Raw genomic sequence first — 25,229 nt, 5'->3', positions numbered from 1 at the left:
AAAAAAGAGGAGGAAATGCGACTACGCTATCCACATTTGTTTCTCAACGAAGGTAAAATAAGTTTGGAGGACCAAACTTCCTAAAGAGGGGGAAGACTGTGATATCCCTGTTTCGTAATGTGTTAATTGGTCCTTAACATGAATGTGATTATGTGTTTAATATGATTTTGTGTGCCATTATGTGAAAATATGTGGTTTTGAATTTCTATCTGTTCACCGTAGGAATATCTGTTTGATTGTCTACTTTAGAAATTAAATTGAAGGCCCTATCGGCCACCGAAACCGAAATTGGTCGCGCCATTGTAATTGGCATAATTTTTAGAGCCTACAGTGAAATTTAATTAAAAAATTGATTCGGACCAGATTAAATTGATGAATTAGTACCCAATTATTTATTATTATTAAATTAGAATTAGTGGGATTTGTTGTAATAAGGCACTACACCCTCAAATTCCCTCTTTAGCTTCATTTTGGCTGATTCTAACCTTAAAAGAGAAGAGAGGGCCGGCTAGAGAGGGAGAGGGTTGAAGTTGATCATTGAAGCTTGAATATTTGAAGGCCAACTCTAGATTTGACCATAGATTGGAAGAATTGAGCCTCTAGGTAAGTAAATTCATGAGTTTAATGTTGTAAATTGTGAATTCAAGTTTGATTAATGGTCAAGAACATGAATTAGTTTGATTATAAGGAAATTGAGTTGTATTTGTTGAATTTAAAGTCAATAGATGCATGCATGTAGGAAATTACTATGAATTTCCATATTTGAGCATAATGTGTCTGATCCATATATTTGATCACCTCTTCACCAATTAAGTTGAGGATATTGTGTATATTCCACATGCAAGTGCAAATCATGGAAGTATGAACCTTGAATGTTTGAATTTAGTGTGTTGGTGATGAGTTTGAGTCAATTTGGGACATGCATGTGTTTGATTCATGAAATTGAGCTTCATTGGGTTCTAATCTGGGGTTTATACCATGTTAGTACAAGTGTATTTGAAGTTTGAGCTATTGCATGCATGAAATGTTGGATGGAATGTCAAGTTGAAGCTCAAGAACATAGCTAGAAAACTCAGAAAATTTGATGTCCGCTCGAGCAGGGAAACCGCCACTCGAGCGTGAATTTCGTGCTCCCAGTATTTTTGCAGACTTGGATGTTCGCTCGAGCGGGGAAGTTCACGCTTGAGTGGGGAGCCATGTAGAGAGGCCTTCCGCTCGAGCGCTAGAACGCACGCTCGAGCATAAATTTGACACAGCCAGTACTTTTGTAGGCCTCTTGGGTCTGCTCGAGCGGGGACCCTGTTTTCTGAAATTTTGTTTATGCGTTCTGTGTTTCGTTTTCCGTCCTCTTTCACTTGTAAGCACTCTTAGGCATGCATTGAGCATTGTAAATAAGTTAATGAGATAAGAATGAAGCCTAAAGAGGAATATGTGAATTAAGGAACAGATTGAATCGTTTGTGACCCGTATGTGCTATGTGATGTGTAGGGTCAAGCTCCAGGGCAAACCAACCAACCGATCGCTGTGAGTAATATCTTAACAAAGATATCTGAAATATGTTGTTGTCCAAATTACTTACTTCTATGTAAGTTTTATAAGTTCGTTGATTCGATTGGTGGACAATGTTGTTATGCCAAATGAATAGGCCAGAGGCCATTTTGACAAGAATGAATGGATGGGCCAGAGGCCGTTTTGACATGAATGAATGGGCCAGAGGTCGTTTTGACATGAATGAATGGGCCAGAGGCCGTTTTGACACGAATGAATGAATGGGCCAAAGGCCGTTTCGACATGAATAAATGAATGGGCCAAAAGCTAGTTTGATACGAATAAATGAATGGGCCAAAAGCCAGTTTGACATAAATAAAAATATGAATTGGGCCCAAGGCCGTTTGAAGTATGTTGTTCCACATATCGTTTGTGTAACTTCTTTATTTGATATTATTCACTGGGCTATCGCTCACGCTCATTCATGTGTTTGTAGGTGAGCCAAGAGAAGTCCAGACCCAGCCCTAGTGATGTCTGTATGGAACAACAAAGGTTTTGAAGAGTCAGCCCTTGCGTCTTACGTACGAGACCCGTCTTCGCCTTTTGTCATTCTGTTTTATTTTGTCATGTGGGCGAAGTCTTTGAATATGTTGTATATAGTTTTCTTGGGTTGACTTAGACTTATATGATCCTGTATGTACAGAATCTTGTGTAGTACATATTTTGTTGTGAGTTATTAATATGCATATGTATGGTTTGTTATGATGTGCCATATAAGCACAGCTCTATAGACAAAGTTTTTTTTGAAATTGCTTCCGTTTGGCCCCTTCACTCTGATGAGTTATGTCTGATCTGGTTTGAGGCCGTAGGTAATCTCGTGATTACTGGCCGGTTATGGTCTTAACCCATAGGGGCGGGTTCGGGTCGTGACACATTCTTCGTCTCACTCGAATTTCGCCTTAAGTGCTTGAAAGAATGGTCGACACCAATTTAACTACCGACTTATGAACCTGTTCAGTATGACAACTAGGCCTGTCAGGTGCTGTAGCTCCTCAATAGTGTTTGGCCTTTCAAGCTCTTAAATGGCCTTGATTTGGGAATGATCTGCTTTTATGTCGCAGTTAGTCAACAATAAGCCCAGCAATTTGCCTGATCCCACTCTAAATGCACACTTGGATGCATTTAGCCACAACTTGTGAGTCTTTAAGATATGAAACGTCACAGCTAGGTCGTTGAGATGGTCCGACTCATTCTTTCTCTTGATCACCATGTTGTCAATGTAAGCCTCCATTATTCTGCCCAATAATGGTGCGAACATCTTGGTAACCATTTGCTGAAATGTTGCCCCTGCATTCTTTAGGCCAAAGGGCATGACCTTGTAACAATACAACCCTCTTGAAGTTGTGAAAGATGTGACTTTCTAGTCCGGTTCATACATAGCGATCTAATGATATCACAATACACATCGAGAAAGCTAAGTCGATTGTGACCTGCAATTAGGTCCACCGGCTGATTAATCCTTGGCAAAGGAAAGTTATCCTTTGGGCACACTTTGTTGACCATTTTGTAATCTATGCAAACACGTCATTTGTCGTTCTTCTTAGGCACCACCACAGTGTTTGAAATCTACTTTGGATAATGGACCTCTTTGATTGCCCTTGCTTCCAACAGGTTCGCTACCTCTTCAGCTACTATTTCAACTTAATGTAGAGCCGATCTACGAGTTCTTTGTATAACTAGTCTGGCAGTGGGGTTGACTTTGAGTTGATGGTAGATGAAGTTCAGATTGATGCCAAACATGTTGTATGACGTCCAGGAAAACACTTCAAGATTGGAGATCAAAAATTCCATGATCTCATTTCTCTCGATGCTAGAAAAAGATGAGTAGAGTAAGAAAAACTTCTCTGGAATGTTCTCGTCAATCCTTACCTCCACCAGATCCTTCACTGCCTTTTGTTCGGCTGCCTTGCTGACGTCTGCAAACATCTCATTACTCTTCGATTCTTCTACCATCTGCACAAATCCCTTGGCAGCACAATTACCATTCACAGTCACAAAGCATTGCTTGGACATGATTTGGTCTCCTAAGACCTATTCAATCACTCTGGTTTCGTTTGGAAACCGCACAACTTGGTGGCAAGTTAACGCTACAGCTTGCATGACATGCAACCTTGCTCTCCCAAGAATGATTTTATAAGTGGATGGGACTTTCAAAACCCAAAATTCCACTTGCTTGATCATTAAGCCAGCTTTAATCAGCAGAATGATCTTGCGCACTGGCCATTCTAGCATGGAGTTGAAATCTACCAAAAGAGACGTCGCTGGTGCTAAGTCTTTGCCCTCCATCAATTACTTGAAGGTCTCATAGTATATTATTTCACATGAACTCCCTTGGTCAATTAAGATCCTCTTGATGTCAAAACGAGCTAAGTCCCTGTCAAATAAAGAAATTACATTCTTCACTTCTGTCTTTTCTTTCTTTATAGTCGGTTTAACACTTAGTATCTCTATCATATGCTCTGCCTTTTTTATCATCCTTTTGAGCTCACAAACTCATTTAGGCTCGATGATCCCATGAATCACATTTATCATGCCTAGAGGTGGACCATCTATTGGCATTCCGTCTAGCATGTTACAGTCTTTGAGGGCTAGCCGAGCTCTCCCTTCAATGTATCGGTTCAAGTGGCCTACGGCCACCAGTTCTTCCAAGTGTTGTTTCAATGGCATGCAATCCTCAGTTCGATGCCCAACTTCGTCTTGGAAAGTACATCGACACCTCTCGTCATAGTCTTTCTATGCTTCTCCCAATTTGGCAGGCCGCCGAACAAAGGATTCATCGCGTATGTCACTAAGTATTCGGTAGATAGGATTCTTAAAAACCGTAGTGATGGTGGTGCGAACCTTCAACCTCTTTGCTTTGGTTTCCTCATTAACTTGGGGAAGGTCGCCGCGGTTGTTGTAGTTTGGCCGACCTTTCTTTCCAATCGTGTTAACCTTGGCCGAAGTCTTTTTGTTCGACATTGCTATTGTGTCGGACTTCGCCTTAACACGGGCGTTATCCTCCTCCACCCTAATGTGTTGGTGCACTCTTTCCATTAAGGCTTCCATGGTAAGAGGTTGAGTCATTGTCATGGAGTCCCTTAATCTATGCCTAACCGGCAAGCCACGTTTGTACTGCACGATAGCTAGGTTAGTGGGACATTCACCAATCTCATTGAAGGTCTCCTAGTATTTGTTGTAGTAGGACTTCAGCATCTCTTTCTCACCCATGTCAATGGCGAGCAATTGGTCAACCTCCACAAGCGTCTTGGTGTTTATTTGAACCTGGTAACAAACATCTCTACGAGTTGTGCCCAGAAGGCAATGTTACCTTCTAGCAACCTCTCAAGCCAAGTCAATGTCACGACCTAACCCCCGCTCCAAAGGGTTAAAGCAGTGACTGGCCAGTAATCTGAGATCACCAAAGGCCTGCTTAATAGTAATACAGTAGTAGGGGCTAGCGGAAGCCAATGAATAATAAAATATATTGTCCAATGAGTTATGAAGACTTAAATGAACGAAACAAACCTTTACATATACGTATGCACACGAGTCCAAATAGTAAACACGTCAAGATAAGTTCACGTCAAACATAACCAAAACTTAGGGATTTAATCCCAATAACAAAAACTAGACCTATCTTTAGTCAATCACATATAACACTTGATCACAATACAAAAGAGTTTATTCAAAACCACCCATGAAACCTTGAAGCTTGACCGTTTGGAACCTCACAGTGAGGCATAGGAGCTAGCTTGACAAAATAGAGAATAGGTCAACGCCACTAGGTTTGATATTGAGCTTGATCACCTACATACATATATAAAACAGTGAGTTACAGCCTAGTGAATAACAACGGTGTAAAGTGGTAATGAATGATGTCCTTACAGCCTGTAAAATAGTCAATTATCATTAGTAAAACAGTTTCTCATTTCATAATCATAAAGCAATCATAACAGTTATACGTGGTACATCCATTAGCTGAATAGTACAGTAGGTCATAGTAGACCGAATAGTCATATATGATGGCCATCAATATAGTAAACAGTAGTTCCAAAAATTAAAATTGACATGGATCTCTGTAACAGTAGCAGTAACAGTAACAGTAACAGTAACAATAACAGTATTTAAGGATGCCACGAATACATTTCATAAATAAGACAATCATTCATTTAAACAGAAAGCATTATTTCGAAAACAAAGTACAGTATAAGTCAGAAAATACTTATAAACCAAACATATCTTTACAAGGTTGTTACTCACAGTTGGCTCCCTGAATCACGTGATCACAATACAACATCTGACCTACAAAAACACATTTAAGCACAACATCTCAAAACATGTTCAATTCATTCAATCGGTTCTTAAACCTATTCAGTTCATTCTTTTAGTTCATTCGTTATATGTTCGTTCGGTTATTTTTATTCGTTCTTTAAATTCTTTGGTATTCATGACATGCATATGAATTTGAAATCCACGTGAAAACCATGAAAATAGAGGCTCGGAAGTCAAAAAACAAAGAGAAAACGAAACTAGAACTGTCCTGAAAACTACACATGCGGGGGCATTTGCCGCACGTGCGGAACCACCACCATACATGTGTCTCGCATGTGCAATTAAAGCAAAATACAACTTGGAACATGGACGGTTGGCCGTATGTACGATCTAGGTTGAAATTCAGTCCGAAAATCTGCTTCAATTTTGAAGCTAAGTTTATAACCACAAACTTCAATTTTATGCATTTCAAGACCCAAAACTCTTCAAAAACATCTTGAATATAACATATCTCACTTTAAACAACAATCATAACTTTAAATTGAAGCTTAATTTCAATGCAAGAATTCAAACTCTTGAAGTGAAATGTATATTCATAAAACATGCAAGTTTTGAGTTTCAATCTTCAAAATCCATGGAGTTTGCTCCTCAATTTTTATGAATCATGCAAGAAGGTAAATATATGAAGAAGGTTTCCATGAAAATATGCCATGCAGGTGAAGATTATGAATTTATTTCTTGAATTCTTGTCTTAGATGGTCATGTAGGTTCATTATATTTTCATTCACTATAAACTTCTTCAGTTATACATGATTTCATCCTAATTCAACTCAAATTCTAGAGGATTATGAGTATGACATCTCAATTCTTGAATTTAGAAGGGAAATCTTACCTTTGTTGGTTGGATTGTTGAAGTTTTGGCTTAATCTCACTTGTTCTTCTTCATTCCCTTTGTTTCCCTTTTTCTTCTAGAGCTCTCTAGGGTTTTCTCTCCAACAATATGCACTCATTCTCTTGCCTAGCTTCTCTTTTCTTTATTTACATTGATGAGTAGAAGTGTATTTAGTCACTAATTTAATATTGTACCTAAATTAGATTTAGACTAGTCATTCATACTAATTAGATTTAAATCACATGATATTCTTAATTAAATCATCAAAAATCTAATTTAATTTAAACTAAACTTGATCATACTAATGTGAATTAGGCTCTATTCCCTATTCAAATATTTAATTTTCATGCGCATAAATTATTGATTCAGACATGTTTAATTCATATCCTAACCATATATGTTCACAATATCACAATGCATAGCACATAATTGCACATAACACATAATCAATGCAAATCATATGATTAACTTAATTAATCAAGGAGGTGGTTGTCACAATCAGGCCTAATTCCCCAAGACTTGGCGGAAACAAAATGCACATCAAGGCCTCATTCCTAGGGATGGCAATCTGAACTCGGCTCGACGGGGACCCGACCCCCCGACCCTGATTTGAGCGATTTTTTCCCGAAAAATATCCCCAACGGGACGGGGATGGTATTCAAAAATCAATCCCCGATCACTTTCGGGCCGGGGACGGGGATACGTGTCACAGCCCTGTACCCGGCCCGTCCATGTCCCCGTTCTCGTTTATCCTCGAAATGAAATTACTATTTTACCCCTAGGTATATATATATATATAAACCAAACCCTTATCACACTTTCATTTCTCCATCTCTGTTTCACCGTGTCTTTCGTCTCTCTCTCTCACTCACGTCTCTTATCTCTCTCATCTTAATGCTTCTCTCGTATCTCTCTCTCTCACTCACTTCTCCTTTTCTGTCTCGCTTGTGAAGCCCTCCCTTCTCCCTCTCTGCCTCGCTTGTGAACAGGACCAGGATCGATCTCGTGAAGCTACAGATCTGGATCGATCTAAACAGATCGTGGTTCGATCTGGACAGACCGTGAAGCTACCGATCTGGATCGATCTGGACAGGACCGTGACGCTACTTTGACCAGGAAGAGCTGCAGAAGCCCTCTCTCTCTCTCTCTTGTTGATGAACAATTTTTTTTTTTAAAGTTATATATATACATCTGTTGTTGTCTGTTTGTGTTGATGAACAAATATTTTTTTTTAAAGTTGTTATATATATATATATATATATATGTATCTGTTGCTGTTGGTGATGGTTGTTGATCTGAACAGTTCTTGTGTGTGTGTGTGTGTGTTGAGAACTGTCGCGGATATTTCGGGGTCGGGGAAACCCGATCCCCGTTAGGGGATGGGGGTGGAGAAGGTAATGGGTTCCCTGTCGGGGATCGGGGACGGGGAGGGTGATCCCCGGCCCTGCCTCGCCCCGTTGCCATTCCTACTCATTCCGCCCATATATAGCCATTACTTGTTGAAAGTGGCTAAGGTGCATGTACGGATCTGAATTCTCTTCGTGGATTGTAAACTTAAGCTGGTTAAAGCCTAAAGGCAGTAATGCATTCTCTATCACTAAAATGCACGGCGAGTTCTGCAATATTGCCAGCGCTTTGTATGCTGGCTCACAGGTAACATACGACATTGACATTGCAACCTTGACGTTTCCATGCGTCCTAGGAGCAAATCGTTGCAAAATCGATACTCTTTTGGGGTCCTGTACATGGGCAACTTCTTTTCTTCGTGCCCTTTCTTCCAAAACAGTTTGCAAATCTACAGATGTGGGCAACTTAGTGTATCGCGAAGATGTTTGATCAGTGTAAGGTCCCGGTGTCCCACATCGGGAATGGAAGGGGAGTTCCTGGGCTATAAAAGTAAAAACCTGAACCCTTATATAGCATCGAGGCCTTTTCCCAAGTAGTGAAATCCCTAGCAGAACTCCCTAGTTAAGCGTACTTAGGCTGGAGTAGTTCTAGAATGGGCGTTATAAATAGTATTAGAGCCGACTCTCCGGAGTACCGAATGTGGGCCCTTGGCGTCTCTCTGTGTATATGGGCGGCTTGCGAGTTGGTAGGCTACTGCACCAGGACATACAACCCTAAGGGAGGCGGATTGCAAGGTCTCGGTGTCCCACATCAGGAATAGAGGGGGAGTTCCTGGGTTATAAAAGTAAAAATCTAGACCCTTATATAATATCGAGACCTTTTCCCGGGTGGTGAAATCCTTAATAGAACCCCCCAATTAAATGTGCTTAGGTTGGAGTTGTTCTGGGATGGGTGACCCAATGAGAAGAACAAATCCGTGTGGGCATGAACTAAAGTAAACAATATCGTTGACATGTGAAGGGTTGAGGCGTTACAATGAGTGTGTGAGGGTCTGTAGCTGCTCCCCCCAGTATATGATCTTTCAGACCTCATCTTCTCAAGCCTAGAGTAACAAGTTCTGGAAGTTCTTGAATGAGTGTCGCTTGTCCATGGGTTTTTACTTTGAGAATACATGGGCGTGACGAGCCTATCCCGATCTCCAGAATTGAGGGATTGCGTTCGCCCTTCGCGGATCTCTGCACCAGCCACGCCTTTACCTTTCACTTGGCGCTTCAAAGTCTCCATGTCTGCTGCCATCCTCCTTATCAACTTATCCTGCTCCTTCACACGATCCTCCAGAACCTGGGTGTCTGTTCGTCATCTTTGTCCATCTAGGCTTCTAGAGTGACAAGGGCTTAAACCTTGCTTTTCTCGCGTACCCTTAAGAGGGTTCCGTCATTGTGGGTCTAAGTCCGCTATGGGTGGAACATGAGGCAAGTCGTCACGCCTCCTATTCCCTTTTGTCGTTTGGCCATAATAGCAAATTGCGACAGATCTTCATTGTGCACCATTGATATCTACTGAAGAAAAACTTGATCAAAAGGTAAGTTCTTTGATACTTCTCACAGACGGAGCCAATTGTATGAGCACGAAATAATCTTCACTCGTATAATCCTATTGAGCAAGCTTGCACTCTTCCGAACATCGTCGTATCACCTGAAAATACAAATGTGAGCTAGCCGGCAGGTGTATGCCAAAAACCCCTCCGATGGCTAAGTTAGCAAAAAGACTTAAAAGGCAAAAGCTCTATGAATTCAAGAATATAAATTGCAATACCTGGATGAGAGTTTGGTTTGAGTTTTTGTAAATTTCGTATGCCACAATCCTAGCAGGACTCCAACACTCCTTAGTAGAGTCCTTCTAGGAAACACATTCCCAAAGGATAATGCTTATCCTTTGACACCCTCTATAGCGACCCCGGTATTCTCCCATTTGATTATTGTATCCGGACTTAGGTTCTATAGATTCTGTCATTGTATAGTTGTTGTTGTTGTCCCTTATTTTCTGATTTGGACCTATAGGATGTGTTGGGCAGGTTTATTTCAGGTTGGTTGGGTTTAGAAACCAAGTGTTGCTGTCCAGAATTTTGGATCTTCGCTCGAGCGAGGAGTTTGTCGCTCGAGCGAACTGTTATTTTTGGTTCTTCGCTCGAGCCGGGGTTTGGTAGCTCGAGCGAGAGGTTGCGTCTGATTTGGACCTGTAGCTGTGCATTCTTGGCTCGAGCGAGCTTTTCTTCGCTCGAGCGAGTTAGTTCGTCCTTCGCTCGAGCTATAGTTCCTTCGCTCGAGCGTGTGTCTGGTTTCAGACCTGAGGGTTTGAGTTCTTCGCTCGATCGAGTTTTCTTTCGTTCGAGCGAGCTTTTGGGTTGCTGGCTCGAGCAAGGCTTCCTTGGCTCGAGCGTAGCTTCTTTGTGTCTGGTCGCTCGAGCGACCAAGTCTTCGCTCGAGCGAGCCTGTCCAGTTTATATACACAACAGCGGGTTTTGATCAGTCTTTTTCATCTTCTTTTGATTCCAAACCCTAGGTCCGACTTTTCTCTCTCCCTACTCACCTTCTTTCTTAGATTTGATCTATTTAGAGGGTGTTTCTACCATAGTTGCTTTATTAAAAATATAGAGGGAGTCGAGGACTTTCATTTAATCTGAACATTTGGCGATTTGGAGCACATTGGTATTTGGGCACTCATCTTTGTCTTCACCATTTGGGTTGTTTTCTTTGAGGTAGGGATTTCCTACTCCATTTTATAGGTTTTGTTCTAAGTTTTGGTATTTTGATATGTTGGGGATACTTTGTAAATTTTGGGAAAAACCCTAGTTGTATTATTAAATTAATTTGTATAATTAATTCATGGAATTGGGAAAAGATGTTTAAATTCATGGAATTGGGGAATTCATTGATTAAATGGCGTAATTGGATAATTTGAATCATTTGTCTATTGAGTTGTTGACATAGTTATTTTCAGTATAGAAATAACTGTTTTGGGCTATCGGTGGAGGATAGTCGTGATTGTTGTAGACATTGCATGTGGATTAGGAATAACTGAAACTAATCACATTGGTTAAGTCATTAATTTTGACTATTGCATTGATACAGAAAATACGTGTATTGATTGAGCATTGCATTTGCATACATTATTTTGTGTGGGAGGAGATAGGGGATGTACTCCACGGTTTAGGGGAAGATAGGGGATGGACCTCTAAACCGGATTTTGTTTGGGAGGAGATAGGGGATGGACTCCATTAGCATCACTTATATGTGTGCTTATTTATATTGAAGTGTTTTATTGATACAACACTAAAATGTGTATCAATCTGGAAGTATGAAGTGTTTTGATTTGAGCTTGAGTCTCATTTGTTTGTTGATATTGGAAGGATGGGAATTTGATATATGTAATTCACTGTTGTAAGTTTGGCCAGGTTCTGAGCCATGTTGATAAAATTGGAAAGTAAAACGTGTCTTAGACAATAGTGTCATGAGACTGTAAAATGAAGTAATTAATTATCTTGGTTAACCATCTGTTGAATGCTATTGCTTTATTCATTGCTTATATGTGGTTTAGTATATTTCTACTGGGCTGTGGCTCACCCTATATGGGAACATCATTTTCAGGTTCAGGTGATAAGCTACCTCCAAGGACTTAGCTTGGAAGGGACTTGGATTTTGAAGACTATCTTTAGTTAATTGTCTTTATTTATTAGTACATGTAAACATCCAAGCCTAGGGCTTTTCTTGTATTGAGTTAGAACTCATCTTTTTGTATCCAAGTGTTGGCTTGGAAAGATGTAAGCCTGTAGGGCATTTTATTCGATGTTACATGTAAAGCTTTTATTTAGTAATACTCTGATGAATGAATGAATAAATTGTTTTCTTTAAATAATGCATGTCAGTGATATATATATATAATGGGTTGATTTTGAGGGCGTTACCCCATCCTCACTGCAAGGCAAGTAAGATGACACAACTCTTTGCTTGGCTTCCCGCTGCGTGATCAGACTACCTTTGCTCTGTCCGCCACTGGCTTCGCCGTACAACACGTAGTGCCGTGCAATGCTTGCTCAGCGCGCTGCCGTGCTAACATTGCTCGACTTTCCTCTTAGCTCGGTCAAACATTCACTGTTTGTTTCCTTTAACCACGTTCACCGTAGCTAGGTCAAAGCATTGACCGCACTTAGGAAGTAACTAGGTCCGAGAACATGTGATCAATTACTAGTCTAATCAACCATCTTGATCGACCTAGCCTCTGTTTGGCCCAAAACTGTGATATTTCAACTCATAGCTTGACCCACTATGCGGCCCAACTCTCAAAGACAATTCCATCTAGCTCGGCCCAGTTTAACTACACAAATTACCCTCTCATATCCCATAATTATATATACTTATAAAAATATATTGATATAGCTTGTGGATGGGGCGAACAAGACTAAACTTTAACTAATTTTTCCAATCCCAACCCATATTATAATTGGGCTCAAATCATAATTTCAAATTAAAAAAATCATAGACATGTTTTTTATTTTTATTTTTATTTTTATAGATTGATAACAGTCAAAACAAAAGACATTAAACATAAAAACAGAGGTCTCAGTAGATTCAAGATGCAATAAAAAGGAAGGAATCTCCTCTATTTAAACCATGGGTCCTTCAAAGTTCACTGCCATATGAGTAAGACAAACGTATTAGACCTCCAACAATGATTCATCACACTAAAAACATCACTACTAATAGCACTAATGTATTAAAAAAGTAAAAAAAAAAAAAAAATACAATTTCAAGATCAAAACATCACATCATTAATGACGGGACCCACTGCCACCTAATTAGTGAGAGCACTAATTTGTGCTCCCAAGCATTTTTCATTAGACCTCTTTCTCATCAAATTTCAACATGACAGCTTGAATGGAGTGAATAACACGGCTAAACCCAACAAAGCATCTCGCAGAAGAGTACACGGCATTAATCACATTCAAGGAGTCCCCTTCAAACATCACCTGATGAAGGCCCAAATCCATTTCAAATTCAACAGCACAATAGAGTCCATACAATTAACTTCAAGCAGGCCATCCATGATCCTAGATAGAGCACCAATTACCACGCTTCAACAATCAGGCACTGCCACCACAAAACCCATATTAATAAGTCTTCCTTTAGAAACAAATAGTTTTAGGGTTGGTTTGGAAAGTGGGTTGACTTTTTAGCTTTTTGACTTTTTTGACTATTTTAGTCTGGGCTAAAAAACTTGGTTTGGGAAGGGCTATTTGACTTTTTGGCTTTTTTGATTTTTTTTGTAAGAGAAGAGTGTAATGATTATGGGTTGGATGTGATGTTTTGTTTGTTGTGGCTAAAATAACTTATTTTGTCCTTTGTGGTTAAAATAGCCAAAAAAAAGCCTACAAAATCACTTTCCAAACGGTGCCTTAGTAATTTTTTGATTTTTTAATTAAAATATAATGTAAAAAAAAATAATATATTTGAGAATAATTTTTTAATTTTTTATAAAATGATATGAAAAAATATTTTATAAAATAAAAAAATTGATAAATTGACATTTTTTGCCCTTTGACAAAGCAACACTACAGACCCCACTGGAGGTCGACCCCAGTGACGTGGCGCAGCCCCATTTGTCAGTTTTTTTTTTTTTTTTTCTTGCCAATCCCACAGCCACGTGGGCTGGGGGGAGAATCCGGATCCTCCGTCGCCCTTTCCTGTAGCGGACCCCTGTCGCCCTCCAAAACGACGTCGTTTTGGAGGGGTTTTTTTTTTTTTCCTTTTTTTCTTCTTCTTCTTCTTCTTTCTCTCTCGCTGATAACTCTCTCTCTCTCTCACTGCGGCGCATCCCTCTTTGGGTCTGTACCTTAGCTCTCATGGTGGTATAGTGAACAATTGGTGGACATAGCTAGAAAGCCATAGAATTCACAACCCTCTCTCTCTCTCTCTCTCTCTCTGAGGAGGAAATGCAGAGAAGTGGAGGTTTTTAAGAACAAAAAGGCATCAAGTCAAGAAGCATTTGAAGGGAATATGATAACTTTTTTGTGACATGAGCATGAGATGAGGAATCTAGAAGAGGCCTACCTTTCCAATGCCTAAGGAAAAAAATTCAAGAAACAAAAGAAAAGGCTCCATCGGTGATGGTGAATAACCATGATCCGCCATTAGAGCTTGCTTACTTGTTGCTCTTGATCTCTTCCTCAACATTGGTCTTCTCTGTTCATACCCAAAACAAATCATCAAAACCAAAACCCATCAAATATTCATACACACATAGATAGATAGATATATAGATATAGATATATATATATATATATATAGAGAGAGAGAGAGAGAGAGAGAGAGACTACGGACCAGAAAAGAAATGGGATTTTAGCTAGAAACCGCCATGAATTTGCAAGACCCACCTTGGAGTTCTATCAAAGAATAAAACCCAAAAATCAAAAAAATCAGAATAGGCAACCATGAATTCGATCTCTATCTTCTTCTGTAATCTAAAAAACTGTGACCTCCATGGCTAAAATCCGAGAAAATAACAAGAAACAAAGAGTCGACTTTTTCCCCGGTTTTCTCGCACTTTATTTCTCTAGTTTATCAGCAAGAAACCCATTCTCATTCCCAATCTCTCACAACCGACATGGGAGCAAAGCTATCGCCGAGTCATGATCAGTACTAGACACACACACACACACACAAATAAACACAAACAAACAAACAAAAATCGAAAAAAGGGGTTGTATTTCGGCTTGCTTTATACGGTTTTGTTTGTATCCTTCACTGCTAGTAATAATAATAATATTTCAGCAAAATTAGTTTTTCTCTCTTCTTTTCTGTTCTTTTATCACCGTAGTTAAAGATTTCAAGAGCTTTCGATGCAGACAAGACCCATAAATTCAAAGGAACCTGAAAAACAAAACAAAACAAAAAGATGGGTTCACTGTATCGCACACTCTCTTTCTCTCTCCTCCCTCTTTTATCTCTTTGTGAGAAGTAGTGGGTATTCTTTTCTTCACTCCACTAGTCCTAAAAAATAGCAATGGAGTTGTAGAGGAAAACAGAGATGGAATCAGTGGAGAGAGAACGAAGAAGAAGAAAAGAAAAAAAAAACAAAAAACAAAAAACCCTCCAAAACGACGTCGTTTTGGAGGGCGACAGGGAGCGCCGCAGGAAAGGGCGACGGAGGATCCGGATTCGGGGGGGTGGTTTTCGCTGCCCGCATTTTCCTTGACAAAGCCTGTTGCTCAACCTGTGAATTTCAATTCACCTGACATATTGTCAGGTGAAGTGACGCAGCACGTCGTTTTGGAGGGTGACAGGGAGCGCCGCAGGAAAGGGCGACGGAGGATCGGATTCGCGGGGGGGGGAGGGGGGTTTCGCTGCCCGCATTTTCCTTGACAAAGCCTGTTGCTCAACCTGTGAATTTCAATTCACCTGACATATTGTCAGGTGAAGTGACGCAACACATTGGTTAACGAGTTGCATGAAGTGGGAAGCATAGGATTGTAAGCAATCATAAATATCGGACTTTACCATTTTTTTATTCGAAAAAATACTCGTAGATAGGTTTTTATGATAGGTTTGAGCAATTATACATCACGCTATTTGAATTTATAGATAGGTTTGTAGGGAAGTGATGATTTTTTTTTTTATATTTTTTTAATAACATTTTATCTTTTAAGTTAAAAGAATGTGATGTCAAATGACACCTTAGCTATTTTGCTAAAATAAAATTTTATATTAATAAGTTATTTTTTAATTTATTTCACCATAAAATAATTTTGATAGTTTAAAAAAGTTTCATGAAACACATTTAGAGGTTGTTTGGGATGACTTAAATAAGTGTATTTTTTATCTTTTTACGAAAAGATGTGCAAAAAAATAGAGAGATAATATGATAAAAAAAAGATAAAAATTGTGTACTTATTTAAGATAGCCAAACTTAACCTTAATTTTTTACGATTACAACTTTTGTGAAAGTTTTTTTTTTCTCATGATCTCTCACAATTTCATACCTATCTAACTATTTTACCTAATTAACCATCCAAACCAAGGAAGGAATATGAACTCAATTTTGAACATAGATCTAAATGCATAAGAAACAAAGGTTACATTTGGTAGAGTTTTGTAAATATGATTCGAGAGTATGAGTTGTATTTTGAATTTGTGAGCTTTAAAATTACAATATGAGTGTACAAAATTTGTTTGGTGAAAGAGTTTTGAATTGAGTAGGGAATTTTTGATGTGACATATGATATTTGATATAAAAACTTACAACTTATAACAAAAAAAAAAAAATTCCCCTATTCTGGTCAACCCGTCGGACGATCAGTGGGACGTTCGGTAGGACATCCGGTGGGACGACCGGTTAGACCAAATTTCAAAAAAAAAAAAATTCAAAAATCGTGCTTTACACAGAGTTTTTTTGTTTGTTACGAAAAACTAGTTACAAAACTCTATCCAAACCTAATATTACAATGTTTGGGTCAAATTAGGATTCGAAAATCCTTCCAAACATAGCCAAAATATCTAACAACCAACCCATCAACACAATTGTTATAATGTAATAAATATGTATACTATATATTTAATATTATCTTAATTATTTTTACTAAAAATTAATATATAAAAATGTAAAATAATATTTTTTTATAATTGTTTATTATTTATTATTTTTGTAATTGTAATATCTATATTTTTTTATATTTATAAATTTTAATATATTTATGATATAATTATGACATTATGGTTCAATTTCAATGAATAAGTGACTGATCCGTCCGGTCACTTTGGAGGTGTTTAGTATAGATTATTTTGGCCAGCTTATAGATTTTAGTTTTGAAAAATTTATTTTGGACTGTTTAGTTAAATTTATTTTAAACAGTTTTTAATTTTAGCAACTTATTTTAACTCAAAAAAATTAATTCTAAGAAGCTGTACACCCATACTTTTAATTATCAGTTTTTACTGTAGATATATTAATTTATGATTATACCCTTAGTATTTAAAAAAAATAGAAAAAGATCCAAATAGGCTATGGATTAATTATTTATTTTTTATGAAAAATGTGCACTAATAGTAAATAATAAAAAATAAAAAATAATTTAATTTACAACTAACAAAGATTAATTTAATTTACAATTAACAATAATAAAAATGACATTTACACATTAAAAAATTATTTCATAACTTATTTATGAAACACTACTCAACAATTTAAATTTATTCTAAAACTATAATTTAGCCTTGTTTGGGAATATGTTATTTTAATAACCTTTTGACTTTTTACAAAAAAATATATAAAAAAAATAAAATAGAGAAAGTGATGTGACAATACTTTTTAACTTTTTAACTAAAATATATAATTGATAAATAAAACCTTTAGACCATCTCCAACCATGTATTAAACTCAATATCAAATTTAAATTTGATGAAAAAAGGACCTTTTTCAGCTCCAACGATTTCATCAAATCGGTATCAAATCAAGGATTTCACATTTCTTTCATTAAGCTGAGGACCAACTTTTCTTTCATCAAATCACTATTCATTACCATTGCCCAATATCTCCTAGATGTCCTTTCGGATGACCATCTCAAAACAAAAAAAAGAAAGTGAAAAAAATTATGTTGGCCTGTCGACCACCTTAAGGCAAAAATAGACAAAAAGGAAAAATTTACATTGACCGATTGACTGGCCGAACATCTGTTTAATCATCCTCATAATCGACCAATGATTTGATAAAGCTCCAAAATCTTCCGTGAGAACACTTAATATCAAAGAAACCTTTTACTTAAATTTATACTCAAATTTAATAAAAAAAAAAATAATATACCATTAAAAATACTCTCATAAATTATTAAGTTATAAATTATAATTTATTTTACCAGCTGGACCAAACAACTTTTACGATTTACTCACCAGTGGGATTTTCAGAACATTGGATCAAAACCATCCATCCAAACAGAGTGTTAAAGACTGACCAAGCAAGAGTTAACGTTGCGATTTAGCTGTCCAATTATACTGCTTCGCCAGTGGTTCCGCGAATGATGTTTCCAATTTCATGTTTGTTGTCACTTCCCCAACTCCACTATCCCTATCGCAGATGTTTTCACGGTTTCAAATTAGCTGATTTTTGGCCACTTTGCGATTCGATCAAGTTCTGAACAACCTTGAAACCCTCACAACTTCTAAACTGAAGATTCAGAAGAACACTTACAGACTTCAAATCGTTGCACAAATGGAGTAAAACAACTCTCTCTCTCTCTCTCTCTCTCTAATATATATATGTATATATATACGTGTGTGTATGTATGTTGTAAGCTCATTTTGAGCATTAGGTTTTGAAACACAACTGATTAATGTAATTGCTGGTGGGATTGTGGCTGTTAGAAGAATCGATTACTATAATTTTCTCATGCTTGGCCAACAATGTGGTTTTGTTTTTAACCAAAATGGTGTGATTTAATGAGTTCATTTGAGATGTTCAACAAAATTTCAAACAAGACTGGAAGAAATTTCAAAGTTGTCTTTTTTTTTTTCTTCACGAGATTAGCATACCCAAGTTGATGAGAATAAATATATATAACAAGTATATAAAATTATATGTTTTGCTTGTGTCTATTTTTTCATTTTTTGAAAATTTACGGGTCTGCTGCAGTATCTGTCTTTAAGACCCGAGAAACAAACAAGAATTTATTTTTTGAAAAATTATAAAATAATATATAAGTAAATCAGGTAGAACATAATTGTTTTAAATTGAAGAATTGGTATCAAATATGGATTATGTATTTACTATTATGCTTAGAGCTGCTGCATTGTTTCCTCCATGTTTCCCCATAAAATGGTTGAACACAATCTTCCCTGCTCTTTCCATCCATTCCACTGATGCTTCACCGGGAAATAGCGTAAACGGTGTTTTGACTTCTTTTATTCATTACATGTCTATTGGGAGTCAGCTACTCTGAGCAGAGATGTTCTTGCGAAGAAAATTCAGAAAATTGTTGGTATTTTGCAATTCTGTAAAGTCTTGAGGACTGTAGCTGAAAATATGTACATTCTCCAAATTGTTGCACGGATGCTGTAAAACAACCCTCTCTCTTTCTCTGCCACACACACGCAACATTCATTGTATACACAGGTATGTTACTCGTATCTTCTAAGAAAATCTGCTGTGAAAAGAGGGGGACCTTTTCAGTTAAGCTTGCCTTTCTTAAATTGGAAGTATATTATGCATATTGATATGTTGTCAAATGCATAAACTTTGCCCAGAAATTTAACTTCACTGTGAAACAGAGAGTACCAATTTAGCACGGCTTGCTTCTATAGAGGTGAAGCTATAATTGAGAAAACACTATGTTACTTAGAACATGGATTGTTTCGGTACATAGAATGGGAACAAGAATGTGGTACGCTACATTATCTAAAATGTAGTTTGATAAGGGTAGACTTGTTTAGATTACACTCTTAGAATTTAAGGTACTTGCAGAGTAATTTTTTTTGAAAAATTAGACATCCAATAAATGTTGCATTTTCTTTTCAAATCATGTGAGCATTATGATCCATTTTTTTACGTTTTGTCATACCAAAACTCTACTCTACTCTCCTTAGATTTTAGTTTATTATAATTTGATTTGTTTTTCTGCTAAGGTAACTTTTAAGGTTTATATTGGAAAATATTTTTGGGATGGCTTGGGATTGCCAAATTCACCGTATTGGAACAAAAGTGTACAGCATTTTGGAACATGCGTTTCAAAACGTAAATCACTAGAGTATTGGTGTTTTTTGGCAACGCAGGCTGTCCTTATCTTTGCCCACTCCCTTTAGTGATATTGTTTTGAAATGGAGAAGATTATTACAATCACTTTGATTGTGTCATTGATGAATTTATTACAGTAATTTTCTCATACTTGACCAAAAAGGAGGTTTGTTATAACTAAATTGGTGACCATTAATGAGTAAATTTAAGATGCTGACAGATGTTAAAATACCAGACTGGAAGACATTGAATATTGCTTGTCTTACTTGACCTGTTTTTTTATCGTGGTTCAGAGCATAAACTAGTTAATTTTGAGCTCTATCGTAAATCCCAGAAACGACCAAGAAAAATTTGTGTGTTACCCAGCTACGGTGTTTCTAATAGTTTTTCTTCTCAAGCTGATGATGCTCTTACCATTACACTTTGCCTTTTACCTTGGGTGGAGTCTACTAAGCTAATCTCATACTGAAACAGCCTGTTTATAAGCAAACACTAGTTCAAGCCTTCAACCATTCTGTTTCACATCCTAGGCTGCCCCTGATTAAAGTTTCAGTGGCTGAAATGGAAAGAATGGGGGCTTCCCATGGGGGGTGTAGCAGCAGGAGATGCGATGCGAGTGGTGATCCGCAGGAAAAATGTGGAAAGTATATGCAGTACACGACTGAGCAGGTTGAAGTTCTTGAAAAAGTGTTTGCAGAGTGTCCAAACCCAACCTTCTCGCACCAGTGGGAAATGATCCGAGACCATCCAATTCTTTCCAACATTGAACCTAAGCAGATCAAAGTCTGGTTTCAGAACCACAGGTGTAGTATTTTAGTTGGATATGGTGATTAGCTCTGTTTTTGTTGCTTTTGTGTTATTGAAGTTGATTCCCACATGTTGGTTTACTAGCCTTTTACATGCAAAAAACTTTTGTGAGAAACAATTTATCAGTTCTTTTTTTAATTAATATATATATATATATATATATATAAATGCTTGATATTGTTGTGAATGTGTTGATTTATAAATCTTTGTCTACTTCATTTGCTGCAACTTTTAAATTCTTTCATACTTTCAGGAAAGAGAAGTAATGGATTCATGGTTTATATGTGCAATTAATGTCAATTGAAAACCTGGTTTGTAAAATTCAACAATGGTTTTTAAAGATGTTCATTCTTGTTTCATTCATACAAAGGCACATTTGCTGGTTCTTTTCCATGGATTCTGAATTTGTCCAAGGCACTCAACAATAGAGTACCAACTCTGAAAAAATTCTTCCCACACTATTATTTAAATATTATAATTTGGGGTGTTGGATTTTTGGTTATCTGAGAGCCAACCACTTGAGCATGGATATTGGCTCATTAAGTCCATCCTTGCAGACAATCCTCATACTGAGCAAGTTCTGCTTACCATTGTTTTCTTTAATCTGGTACTTTGATTTTGAGAGTTCCATTCACGGTTTGTCTTGTCAGCATTTAAAGACTAGTAGTGCAATTGAAAGAAAGACTAATTTTTCTTTTCTTTCCTTCCTTTAAGGTGCCTTGAGAAGCAGAAGAAAGAGGCTACCAACATTCAGTTAGTGAACAAGAAGTTGACTGCAGCAAACAGGCTCTTGAAGGAAGAGAATGATTGCCTTCAGAAACAGGTTTCGCATCTGGTATACGAGAATGAATACATGTGGCAGCAACTGAAAAATGTATGTTCAAATCCTTGCATGCATCGACTATTGATATTTTGGGTAATTTATTGTTAATGCTTTCATTTCCTTTTCATTTTTGTTTTTCCCCAGGATTTAATGGTTTTGAATATTACTCAGATTCCTATTTGATCTACTAAACCATATTATTGTTTATTTTTGTCCAATTCATCAACTTTTACTTTTTGAGAGTATTAGCATATAAACTGACTGGGAAACCTTTATAGATATCATACTTCCATAGGCATCTAAAATAATATATATGTTAACAAATTTTTTGTGTGTTGTTTCCTAAAATATTTTTTCCAAATACCTTTATGGAATTGATTTAGTTTTTATTTTTTTATGTAATTAAAATTATAAAATAAGAGCTGCCTGATTTGGGGAAATGACACTCTATGAAGCATAGACACGGCAAAATCAGCGCCGTGGCGGTGTCAGACACGGGGACACGCCGGGGACACGTATGGGACACGCCATCTGCCGTGTCCCTTTAATTTAATTGTTTTTCTTGTAGGGGACACGCGTGTCCAGATCTGGACACGGCGTGAGACACGGCAAGGAGGGAGAGATAAAGGAGAGCGTGTGAAGGAAGAGAGTGAAGAGGGACAAACCTGTCGAAGATTGAAGCTTCAAGCTCCATTAGTCGATCGAAGACCCCAGACGATCGCGATCTCTCTCTCTCAGATCGAAGCTCCAAGCTCCATCAGTCGATCGAACACCTTCACGATCTGCCTTCTCAGATCGAAGCTCCAAGCTCCAAGCTCCTTCGCGATCTGCCTTCACAATCTCTCTCTCTTGCAATCGCAATCGCGATCGCAATCGAGACCTCGACCTCGACCCTGTCTCCCTCACTCTCTCTCCTTCTCTCTCTCCCTTGCATCTGTGCATCTGTCGTTTTATTTTATCTGAGGGTTTATTGATTATATAATAACTATTATTATTATATATTATATAATAGTTATTATATAACATATAATATATTTAATACATATTAATAAATAAAAAAAATAAACACTTGTATATAAAATAAAATAAAAAAATTAATTATTTAAAAAATATAATAAATAAATAAAATAATTAATATGTATTAAAATAAAAATATTTATAAAAAAATTAAAAAATTTGCCGTGTCCCCTGCCGTGTCCGTGTCCGTGTCCCTATTTTTTAGAAATTGCTGTGTCCCGTGTCCGTGTCCGTGTCCGTATGCGTGTCTGTGTCCGTGCTTCATAGATGACACTTCCAATATAACTCTTTTTTTCTTTTTCTTTTTTCTTTTTTCTTTTTTTGTGCTTATGTGGATCATGGCATGTTCATATTATTGTCTGCCACCTCATAGCTGCAGCATGAGATAAAATCATAAAATATCCACATACATGGATTAATGGACCATCCCTTATGGACACATACACGCATGGGGTAATAGATGCTAGACAACTTAGTAAGCATGATTGAATCACCATAATTTTAAGAAGTACGTTTTTATCAATATTCTATATATATTGGTGCTAGTAGTCATTTGGAGTAGTTCCATTGCTTGACTAATCTGTCAATTGAGATGCAAGAAATACCTTAAACTAAGATATGTTGGATAGTTTAAAGTCAGAATTTCTTTGAAGGTGTAGGAATTACCTTTCTTTAATAATTTATAAAGACACAATTTGTTGGAAGTTAACATGTTTAATTTGATTACGATGTCATAGAGATAAAACATTGTGATTCACATCCTAGTATCCATGTTTGAATAAAATCCCAAAGTAATAAGCTGGCATCATACACGCTGTTCACACTTTTTGTGAATTCAATTGTCATCGTGTGATGTGGTAATTTTTTTTTTTTTTTTTTGGTCATCATGTGATGTGATAATACTAGCATGGTTAATGCACTTTGATTAGGATTTCATATATTTTCTTTGTGTCAAAGTTTGAGAAGGACATTTTTATGGTGCCTTTTTTCTTTTTCATTTTTTATACTGAGAATTTTGGGCTTAATTAATAAAAATCTTCTATGTCTTTTGAAAAGGAAAAATTCTGTTTAATACAGAATACAACTTGAGTGTTTCACATATATATTTTCATTTAAGAGAAATGGTTTAATTGCAATAAGCAATTATAATTGGGAAACTGATCCATTCGTTGAATTTAACATATGTTTGCTTGATTTTTAACAACTTTGTTTATCACTGATCTTGCACATTTGCAAAGTAATGGCACAAAATGAATTTTCTTCAGCTAGGTTTTGAGATGAAAATCAAGAATATGTTAGTGTTGGTTGCTTATATTATATGATACCCCTTCTTTCCAAATTGTACTATGAAATAGTACAATATTTTAGAAAAGTGAGTTAAATATATGCATGCCTTTTGAGAGTTGGCATGGTCTGTATGCTCAAGCTGTAACTCCAAAAGCAAATTTGATTTGGAGATATGGAGAATTTTTTTGAACTTTTTTTTCCTCTGATGTCAACTTGAGAAAGCAAATTCCAATTACTTGGGGTTACATGTATCCTATTTTACATGTAGCTATATATGGAGGGATATTCTCTTCCACTTCTTGATCGTCATGTTTTGCATTACCTTGTCATCAATCTTCTTTCTTCTTGCCCTTGGTGCCTTAAATTTGAATGAAATCACTCTTCCTTCTTGTTCATCTCCAATGATCATAACTGAAATAAACCATTTCAGACAACATTTTCTTATTTTGTTCTCGATTGGCACCAGTTTTTACTTCTCATAGATGCATTTCTTACAACTTAGTCTTTCTATTCCTACATCATTTTATTTTGATGAGTTGATTCCAAGTAAGCTTCGTAATTCTTTTCCATTTCTATTTAATGTTGGCCATCATTCTTGTTGTACAACAGCATTCTGAGTTTATATGCTTAAATTTTTGAAAACTTAGCTGTATGACTTAAATTTTTGTACTGTTCTCACCCCTTTCCCTTCTTTCGCAGGAGGAAATTGTTCAGTGTTGATATTTTAGTGGCTTTTTTCAAAGTGCTTTTTTGGGAAAAAGAAATTGAACTCATGCTTTATTCACACCAACTGCATAATCTTGTGAATCAATTTCAGACGAAATGCAAGACAACGACGCATTTTTGTATTTTTAGAGAGATTAATGCACCCTTGATTTGAATCAGTTCCTCGTGAAATTATTCCTTAGGCTTTATCACATTTTTGTTTAATCTGCTGACGATGATTTTTGATGCAGGAATCTCCAGCTACTACCGACACAAGTTGTGAGTTTGCAATCAACTCTCCTCAACACTCTTTGAGGGCTGCTAATGATCCTAAGGCGTGACTCCAAATTCTGAGATTTCTGTTGAATTAAGAACATTTAGGAGTCTTAAATAGTCAATCAGATTTGAACCTATTGTAAGGTCTCTAAGTTTCCTTCTTTATCGTTTGTCTTCTTCTGCAATCAAGTGTAGCAAAGCAAACTTTTTTTTCCTTTAATAGTTGGAAATTGTGGAAGGATTGATCTTATATGGGCATTAAAGTAGTGTCAGTATACGTGTACGTGTCGAAAAATGCTCAACTCTAAATTGCTAATTTTATGTACGATTCAAGTTGTATTATCATGTTGTGTAGTATATACCACATGATTAGTTTTTGTGATGTGTATTGGAATGGAAATTGTTTCCTTGAAAAAAAATCATGAATTCTTTTTAAAATTAAAATAACAGAACTAAATTTTTCATTATTGAATTTCTTATGTTGGAATATTTAAGTAG

General features: G+C 36.8%; 1 protein-coding gene across 10 annotated transcripts; it reads left to right on the top strand.

Annotated features, from left to right (window-relative positions):
• Positions 1-17,994: 17,994 nt before the first annotated feature.
• Positions 17,995-25,073, top strand: LOC114323395 (homeobox-leucine zipper protein HOX32). 10 transcript variants are annotated; one of them, XM_082882874.1, is made up of 5 exons: positions 17,995-18,303; positions 19,017-19,198; positions 20,291-20,619; positions 21,338-21,497; positions 24,707-25,073. In XM_082882874.1, the coding sequence occupies exons 3-5, from the start codon at positions 20,378-20,380 to the stop codon at positions 24,794-24,796; spliced, it is 492 nt and encodes a 163-aa protein (XP_082739000.1). In that variant the 5' UTR covers positions 17,995-18,303; positions 19,017-19,198; positions 20,291-20,377; the 3' UTR covers positions 24,797-25,073. The 10 variants fall into 10 exon arrangements, with proteins under 10 accessions (XP_082739000.1, XP_082739004.1, XP_082738996.1 ...); XM_082882870.1 differs by having other exon boundaries at positions 18,023-18,303; positions 21,338-21,539; XM_082882873.1 differs by having other exon boundaries at positions 18,023-18,303; positions 20,110-20,619.
• The last annotated feature ends 156 nt before the right edge of the window (positions 25,074-25,229 follow it).

This window comes from Camellia sinensis, chromosome 8 (genome assembly GCF_055761805.1).
Source record: "Camellia sinensis isolate YWXY chromosome 8, ASM5576180v1, whole genome shotgun sequence".
NCBI classification, from domain to species: domain Eukaryota; kingdom Viridiplantae; phylum Streptophyta; class Magnoliopsida; order Ericales; family Theaceae; genus Camellia; species Camellia sinensis.
This window is presented reverse-complemented; position numbering and strand designations above follow the sequence as displayed.